Below are 9,245 nucleotides of genomic sequence, written 5' to 3' on the forward strand. Positions count from 1 at the left end.
ATGCTATGCCACAAGAGGGTCGAACAACGTGGCTGTACGCATCAAATGATGTGTAAAATGTTCATTTTTTCTTACAGTACAAAATCACGCGAACAAAGTTTACAGCAATCAATCAGACAGTTGTTGAAAAGTTTTCTCACGCATGACCTTGAAGAAAGATACATGTCGAGCCCTGGATGGAAAGAGGCCGAACATGTATGATGCATCTTCACATGTTTTTTTTTTATATCTCAGCTGGTTGATGTAAGTGTCTTTATGCCAGAGACACGAATTTGCATGAAAATAGGCAATAGTCCAGACACATAATGCATGTTCGATTAAAGACTGGTGACTCCTGACCAATTAAAGGTAAGCAAAGGTTTTCCATCATAATTATGTATAGTTCTCTTGCACCTTCGAGATGCAGTTCGTATGTTACAGCATTAGGTACATACCTATATATGCATCATGAATTTGCATACCTACTCATAGTATATGTATGCATATATGCACATCTGCACACATAAGCATATCACTTATATAGCATAAACTCGAAATACATTTTTCCTTTCGAGGCGCACCTATAAGTTGTTGGTTTGAATTATCCCCATAGCATACCATGCTGATGCGAGGCCGAGGCGAGGGCTTAACGTGCTGATCATGCCACCTTCTAGTAATATGATGACGTGGACGCAATATAGCTGTCAAAGTCGGTAACTGAACACCATAAGAATGGCCTTGAATGCGGTTAGGAACTTTCACCCATCGAAAATCATGGGAGTCTATGTGCGATAGGTAATGTAATATGTAGAAGCTTCATTATGCGGCTGTGCTTTGACTAATACGATCGCTAGGTATACCTAGTCGAACGACTCCAAGAAAAAGTACAACAGGCAATGTTCTGCTCAACGGAGAGTGAGCGAGCGGAAGCCGCCGTCTCCTGAATGGCACGCATAACACCCAAGACGTGGAGCCACTCAGTAAATGTATGGCTCTCTCATGCACGCATGGTGCATGAAAATATGAAAATATTTCTATGAAAGTCATCCGACCAGAATTTCCAGCTCCAATGGCCCAAGACCTGATGATTTGACGAAATCGGCGTCGCTGCGGTATTATATAATACTGAACGAGGCCGGTGTAAATAAATTTTCAAGACCGAGGTCCTTACTGGATTTTTGAACGAGGCCGAAGGCCGAGTTCAAAAATCAGTAAGGACTGAGGTCTTGAAAATTTATCACCGGCCGAGTTTGGTATGTATTTTACTGTATGCCAACGATGCCAACGATAAATTTATTTTCTGGACCGAAGCTCTTAGCCGACTTAGGAACGAGAACATCCCAAAATGTTGGCTTAAGTGCATTCTGGTAATGCATTTTTGACCGTGGTCAATTTGCTTACACCAGTTATTACCACACCCCTCTGGCTAATGTATTTGAATAGACCAGGCATACAGTAAAAGGTATAAACGGCTACGTCTGATCCAAGTGAGGCCCTTCCCACTTTCGATGTATTGGATAGTTCCTCTAAAAATCTATCTACATGCTCAGCTGTCTGAGGGTCACATGAAAGCTAAGCGCACCAGCTTGTCATGTCATGTCAGTCAGTTAGGTCAATTTTCGGGAAGCCTCTAACGCAATGAAAGACAACCAACAAGTCCCTGATCACAACACTTCCGCTGGCTGCTGTGAACCAACAGGAGCAGTTGCAAACGTGTGAAACGACGGCACTAAACATCCTAAACAAGCAAGCATCCTGGACAATGGAAGCAAACATTTCATTAGACGGGAGTTCACCCTCTTGGATAACGAGCGAGCGCCCGTCACTTTCGTGCAGCGGTTTGCACGGCGAATCGTCACGGCAACATGCGTGGAACGCCGAGAGTGAGCCATAAAAGGGAGCTCTGACATGTCATCACTGAGTTTTCTCGGAAGAGGGATGGTGGTTGCGCAATAACTTGCCGCTACCGGAGCTTCTCCGTCCGGACAGAGCAACCACCAGAGGCAATGCGCTACTGAAGCAGAAGGTCGGCAGATGATTTTGGTTTAGATGGTGTTGCAGTATGGCAGAGCCGGTCTGCCTGTTGAGGCTGCTCAGCAACGAGCATGCACCCTACATGAGGTACTGGACCTGCACTAGGCCATCGACCTGAGGTGCTGGACTTGCAGCGCGCTATTGGTCGGAGATACTCGATAATCTAACACTAACAAGTCTTGTGATTTTAAATACCTTATTGTTACAGAACGACTTTGTTGGAGTTTGTTTGTGCGCCGAATATGTCTCAGGCGCGCCGAAGTTGTATTTATTTATTACTCTGTTTAGTGCTGGATTTCTGTGACTGTATTACGTATATTTAGTTTTTTGTTGAAGAAGCGATCCTATATCTGTAATGTGGGATCGAGTTCTTTGGGCCTCCGTAGATCTAACGTCCAGCCCGGATAAGAGACTAAGGTGTAGTAGTTGTAGTTTACGTGGTCAGTGATGGCGAGTGAAGAGGACCCCCATCACTACAGTTTTATTCTCTTCCGGGAACGTGGTATTGGAAATGTAAACAATCGGTTATGTTGTGCTTTCCCTTGGCTTCTTCGCAATAAACCCGCACTCTGGGGTCTCCCGGGCGTGTGACGAGGTGGACAGAAGCGGGGGACACAACAAGTGGCGACGAGTATTCGAACCGTGAGTTTTTCCGCGTCATAGTCGTGTGGCGCGATGGATTTCACGGCCGCCCCGGCACCGTTTCTGCCGATCGCCGGCGCTGAGCCGACGGTTCCGTGGCCTCGCTGGATCCGTATGTTCGAACATTTTTTGTGTGCCGTTGGAGGGGATGCGTTCGCCCCGGCACGCCGCCAGGCAGTGCTTCTGACGTGCCTTGGAGCGGAGGGCCAGCGGGTCTACGAGTCCCTGCCGCCCTGTGTTAAGGAGGAGGGGGAGGACGACTTCGCTTTCACCCGTCGTCGTCTGGAGGGGCACTTTGCCCCCAGGCAGAACGTGTGCGTCGAGCGCTACCGTTTCCGTAGCCGCGCCCAGCACCAGGGAGAGACAACGGTCCAGTGGGTCTCCGTACTGCGCCAGCTGGCCAGTACCTGTGAGTACGGGGCCCACACTGATGAGTTCATAAGGGACCAGGTGATTGAAAAGACGATCTCACCTAAGTTACGACAGAGACTGCTAATGGAGGGGTCTGAGCTGTCCCTGCCAGAGGGCCCGTGGGAGAGGCTGATGGTGGACATCATCGGGCCGATGCACGGTCCGCCGACCGAGAGGTACGGCATCGTGCTCTGCGACCTCTACAGCCGGAGGTCGCGCTCTGCTCTGACGCGACGGCGAGCACGATCATCCAGTTCTTGGAGACGCTATTCGCTCGCGAGGGGCTCCCGCTCGAGCTCATTTCTGACAACGGCCCAGCGTTCAGATCGGCAGAGCTCCGAGCATTTCTGACGAAATGTGGTGTGCGGCAGACGTTCAGCTCGCCGTACTCGCCGCAGACGTGCGGGCTGGTCGAGCGGTTGAACCGCACGATAAAAGGGGCCATTCAGTCGGCTCGGCTGGCGCGGGAGCCGCGCTCACCCTACCTGCGTCGGTTCCTGGGTGAGTACCGCGCCACTCCGCACCCCGCCACCGGGGAGACGCCGTTCCGCTTGATGAGGGGGCGGGAGGCGCGCACGACCCTGGACGTGCTGAAGCGGGACGCGCCCACCGGGAACAGCCGAAAACGCGCGGTACGCCGGCGGCACCGCCGCTATCAGTCGGCGTACAAGAGGAGGTACGATCGCACCGCGACCGCCGCCCCCAGGTGGGAGGCAGGAGACTGGGTACGGGTTCGTAAGCCAGTCAGCGGTCGGGTCGAAGGCCAGCCGGCGGTCCAGATCCGGGAGAGGACCGGCCCTGTGAGCTACAGGGTAAGCACGGGGGACAGAGTGCACGCCAGGCGTCTCGTGCCGGGGCGTGCCACAGAGGAGCCGGTAGTGGAGGAGCTACCGGCCAGCCTTATTCCGGATTCCTCGGTCCCATCTGGGAGCGCTGAGGGCGCTGTCAGTCCGCCCAGAGTTCGCCCTGTGTCACACGCCGCCGGGGAGCTATCCGTGCCTCGGGCGGGTCCTCAGACCTCTCCTGTTTCTCCGCGCCGTGGCAGTCGCCGGCGCCGGGCTCCTGACCGGTTCACGCCGGACCGGTACCAGTAGGTAGGTCGAGGGGGCTGCCCCGAGTAGAGTGTGTTCCCTCAAAGGGAGGGGTGGTGTTGGAGTTTGTTTGTGCGCCGAATATGTCTCAGGCGCGCCGAAGTTGTATTTATTTATTACTCTGTTTAGTGCTGGATTTCTGTGACTGTATTACGTATATTTAGTTTCTTGTTGAAGAAGCGATCCTATATCTGTAATGTCGGATCGAGTTCTTTCGGTCTCCGTAGATTTAACGTCGAGCCCTGATAAGAGACTAAGGTGTAGTAGTTGTAGTTTACGCGGTCAGTGATGGCGAGTGAAGAGGACCCCCATCACTACAGGTTCATTCTCTTCCGGGAACGTGGTATTGGAAATGTAAACAATCGGTTATGTTGTGCTTTCCCTTGGCTTCTTCGCAATAAACCCGCACTCTGGGGTCTCCCGGGCGTGTGACGAGGTGGACAGAAGCGGGGGACACAACAGACTTCTGTTCCAGTCCACGGCACGCGAGCTATGAATGGTCACTCGAAGAAAATTACGACAACGGAAGCTTAGTACCAAGTCCCGGTAATGCAAACAATAGAAATATTCATCATCAAATCTCTACGCGTCTTCAGCGACATAAACACGCAGTCTTCAGTTAATCATCATGCCATGCGCGCTCTTCACATTACAATTGTGAGACCAATCATTATTAGTCACTGAATCCTCAATTATTTTTTGCGCAATGCAAATGCCGTTTCATGGAGGCTCATTTATCAAGAAGCCGAGCTCAATGGACTGCGGACAATCGATGCCATGCGGTCATTGCTGATGTCACGTCATGGCAACCGTCACCACCTTGAAGGTGAGGTAAGGGAGCTCTCCCACGCACCAGCACCTAGCTACAGTAGGGCAGCGTCGTGGTGAGCTGACAGCTAGCACGACGATACGACACTTCCATTAAAGCAGTTCAATAATGCAGATGTCTTGTCAAATAAATTCAGTCGAGATTGGTGAGGCAAACGTCAGCACTGAACATTCTTGTCACTTGTGACTTAAAATTGCACGTACAAGCCAGAAAATATTTTCAGAAAAATAAAAAGTTAGTAGAGAGTGCATGACGTAACAACCATTTAAATATATTTAATACAACTTAAACCACTGAGAGATCCCAGAGGGAGGCATTTGGGGCATCTGTCCCTCACTCAGCGGCCGCATTTGGCCGCATTGAGGAAAGTTCGCACTTTTTCTCGCGCAGAGAAACTCCAGCACTTCTAAGCATGCGAAAAGTTTTCAAATGCACTACCTAGCAGAAAGAAGTGAGATACGAGTAACTTTATTGAAGAATCTGTTTTAAGGGGAGCATTTTTGCAATGATACCAGGGTCTCAAGCTTTTTTGGATCCGCTAATGGATTAAATTCAACAAGCTATCTCTAATCTGCATGCTAGCGAACTTACAAAGTAGCACCTACGAGGATGACACTGAATTTGTCCTCGCTGTTTCGTTTTCTCAACTCCTGTAGTTATTCAATGACAGTTAAACATTAGTATCAAGCATTAAACCAATTTTCAAGCTACCGATCGCAAGTTCAGCACTGCATGTTACGGTTCCGTGTAACACCTCCGGAGGTCATGAGGCCTGAGTGGACGACAAATATAATAGTTAGGTTGCTGCGTAACGAAATGGTGTATCTATAAATGATAAGAGTTTGTAGCTGTTTCTATAAAGACCAAACACAGAACACAAACGCTTGTCAAAGGACCTAACCACAAAACAGTTGGAAAAAATACCGGCGGGCAGGTGTGGCGGCCGTTAAGCGTTGACAGCGCTGAAAAATGGAAAAAGTCTTCACACAGTTATACAGTCATCACACACAACACGATGACATCAAGCCTTCCGAATCCAATGTCCTTGCGGGCGTAAGCGCTGACATCTCGGCAACCCGTCTGGCCCGGTCTGGCGCTCCCTGCGCTCCCGCCCTCTCCCCCCTCTGCCGGTCCTCGACGGCCGACAGGTATATAAGCAGCCAGCTGCCGGGGAGACGCACCAGTGAAGTGGAGTCGTCTTCACCGCCGCAGCAGACATGAAGCTGGTGAGTACCTACCTAGTACCTATCCAGTATCTTTCCAACGCTAAAAAAGGCTGTAAAATGATGGTCCCGCAGTTCTCACTTCTTTGTTTTTATTTCTGTCAGCCGAATATTCCTGATATTTGGAGATTAGGCAGACCGGCGACGGAATCTAAGACATCATATAGGACCTGGCGGTGAGCCTTGGACAATGCGCTATGCACGATCTGTGTTGATTCCGCACAAAGGTATATAATTGATTCCACCCGTGAACCATGAACCAGGAGGTTCCAAAGAGTGTAAACTAAGAGAAAAAATGAATCCCAAAAACAGGACCATGGCAAATTGCGACACCACTTAATTTTTTCTCTCGACAAATTCACGGTGAGATTTGATTAATTACCACCGAATGCTTGGTAAAAATGTTCAGATTACGATCCAAGCGGATCTTTCGAGCTTCACCAAAATTAAAGAGCTGGATCCATGATCCTATCCGCTACCGGCAACAATAAAATATCTGTACGATCAGCTCCAAGATCCACTTGCTCAGATTCATACCATTTGGTTGGTTGGTATGTATTGCCATAGTTTGGTCGTACTGACTAAACTTAACAATTCCCGTCAATCAGTACAGGGTCCAGCTCCGGCACAAGTTTTCTCCTCTCAAAAGATGTGCTCTCCAAGTTGCTATATAAGAGGCAGCGAATCCTAATAGCTTCCAGTATATTTCCCACGAACAGGGAGTTACGAACGAACACAATTTGACATGCCGGCAGCCAGGTTGTGCGGCACAGACGGCCTGATTTTCGACCATGCCCGTTTGAGCTGTAACGGGAAGGTGTTGAGCTGGCCACCGGCTTCTGTTTGTCCAGGTCCTGCTGGACGATAGCCCAGAATTCCTCAATCAGGATTAGGTCCGGAAGGTAGCCGGCAAACATCTCCTTCCTTCAGAAGTCCGGCATGTTCGATTCGTAACATCTCTGGGCTTTGGCACAGCGATGAGCCGGCGCACCGTCCTGAAAGAGAATGCATGTCGACTTTCCATCGATCATGCGTCGACCTGAAAGTAAGCCGCTGGAGACTCTTGTGGTAATGAGCCTCAGAGAGCTCTTCCAATAGCGTCTCACGGTCCGCTGTCTGAGATGGAATAGCCCTTGCACGTAAGCCGCTTGGCCAATTTTGTCGCCAACTGACCCCTCTTCCCGGCCGTCTTTTTCAATGCGATTTCTTTCATGGTCGAAATGGTGAACGAACGCCCAAACTGGAACGATCAGCAACGCTGCCAACAGCCGTATATGCTTGTCCCACCAACGCCGAACTGTGCAGGCAGATGTCCCAACTGATCAGCAATGGCATGCTATGTCATTTCGGCCTGGAGCATGCCATTGCCGACTGTCTGGTTCAGCTCCCCAAGATAGAAATTTCAGGCCTTCATTTTTCGACGCGGCCGTTCGGGTTAACAATCTGTGTGAAACTGGCCGTAGCTCGGTGATCCGTGACCTGAGGTTCGTTCGCGACCTCATGTCACGCAGCCAAGGGCCGTGCAATGCAGGGGTGCAGCAGCCAGAACCGTTATCCCTTAGGGGTAGAAAGGATTAGGGACCGGAAAAAGTTGTCATAAGTAGAGGACAGAACTTTTGCCGGGCCCTGTATACAGCAGAGCAATGTGGTGCCGCAGCCGCAGATAAATAAGTATGCTGTTCATAATGACGTACGATTTTCCAGTCGACACAGGACACCGTCCCACGCCCAGCAGTTTATGGGCGACGTGAGAGCAGTGCCAGGGTCAACTGAGTGATTTCTTGAATGAGATTTGTCATCTGAGTGATCACTTCAGTCTTAAGTAACGTTCGTCCAGTGACAGCCCGGTGCCCGCTCCTCCGCAGATGATCGTGCTCGCCCTGGTGGCTGTGGCCGCCGCTCAGGACGACGCCCCGTACGTGGCCGGCAGCGACCGCGACGCTCAGATCGTCAAGAACGACTTCAGCATGGACGAGGCCGGCGGCTTCGTGGCCGACATGGAGACGTCCAACAACATCCAGCAGGGCGCCACCGGCACCAGCTACCCGGGCCAGGACCCGGAGACGGGCAGCTACACCATGAGCGGTACGTGCCGCCCGACAGACAGCGGGGGTGGAGGACCCTCTGGCGCACTCGCTGGAGTCTCGCTCAGTGACCTCTCTTTATTCCATGCGACGCAGTGGGTTTTGTTGGAGTTTTGCCGTCGCCAAGCCCCATAGAAACTGGTTCCAGTTGCCGACATGTCAATACGATGTCACAGCGCCGCCACAAGTTGTGGTAGCAGGACCCAAGTTTCGCCATGGCTTGTGTGACTTTGGAACTGATGTGTCATGTCACATCCCTAGTGTCTGTCTAACATGCTCATACAGTGCTCAAATTGCTCAGTCGCCAAGTCTTCTCAATTGCCGACATTGACGTGAGACTCATGTAGACACTGTCATCCCGCCCCTGGAGCTGTTATCCCGTTGACACTGCCCTCTGCTCCGTTTCAGGCCAGTACTCGTACGTGGCGCCCAACGGACAGACGGTGACGGTCACGTGGACGGCCGACGAGAACGGCTACAGCGCCGAATCGGACGCCATCCCGCAGCTGTCGGCCGAGCACCAGGCCGCCATCGACGGATCCGTCGGCGCCCTGCCAGAGACCTTCAGCGACAGCGTCTAGAGCCACTCCGGATCCCCCCCACACCAACGCCTGGCTGTCCCGCTGAAGGCCGGTGACCGCCCTCAGTCAGAGGCGGCCCCGCCAATCAGTGGTGTTCGCAACGCGAGTGACTGTGAGCGCATTTTACATACCGACTGTACCTACCCTGCAATACATGATCATCAGGTGACGTTGATTGTTTGCCATCTCTTTCGCCTGTTTTTGTGCCTTCAACAACCACCTGCCCGACAGAAACTACGGAAACTAGGATCAATACGCACCAACCACGGTTTAGTCCCTTTCCGATGTCGTAGGTATGCACTACAGTCGAAATACAACCTAAGGGGCAGTACTCGTAGACTGGTAGCTTAACGAGACAATAGCTTTGCTAC

The 9,245-nt window shown here is 51.3% G+C and overlaps 1 protein-coding gene across 1 annotated transcript; it reads left to right on the plus strand.

Moving 5' to 3' along the window:
- Window positions 1-6,114: 6,114 nt before the first annotated feature.
- Window positions 6,115-9,044, plus strand: LOC122368800 (larval cuticle protein 16/17-like). The gene is made up of 3 exons (XM_043343046.1): window positions 6,115-6,212; window positions 8,075-8,294; window positions 8,702-9,044. The coding sequence occupies exons 1-3, from the start codon at window positions 6,204-6,206 to the stop codon at window positions 8,872-8,874; spliced, it is 402 nt and encodes a 133-aa protein (XP_043198981.1). The 5' UTR covers window positions 6,115-6,203; the 3' UTR covers window positions 8,875-9,044.
- Window positions 9,045-9,245: the final 201 nt, after the last annotated feature.

Source organism: Amphibalanus amphitrite, unplaced genomic scaffold (genome assembly GCF_019059575.1).
Source record: "Amphibalanus amphitrite isolate SeventyFive unplaced genomic scaffold, NRLGWU_Aamphi_draft 000976F_arrow, whole genome shotgun sequence".
NCBI lineage: Eukaryota > Metazoa > Arthropoda > Thecostraca > Balanomorpha > Balanidae > Amphibalanus > Amphibalanus amphitrite.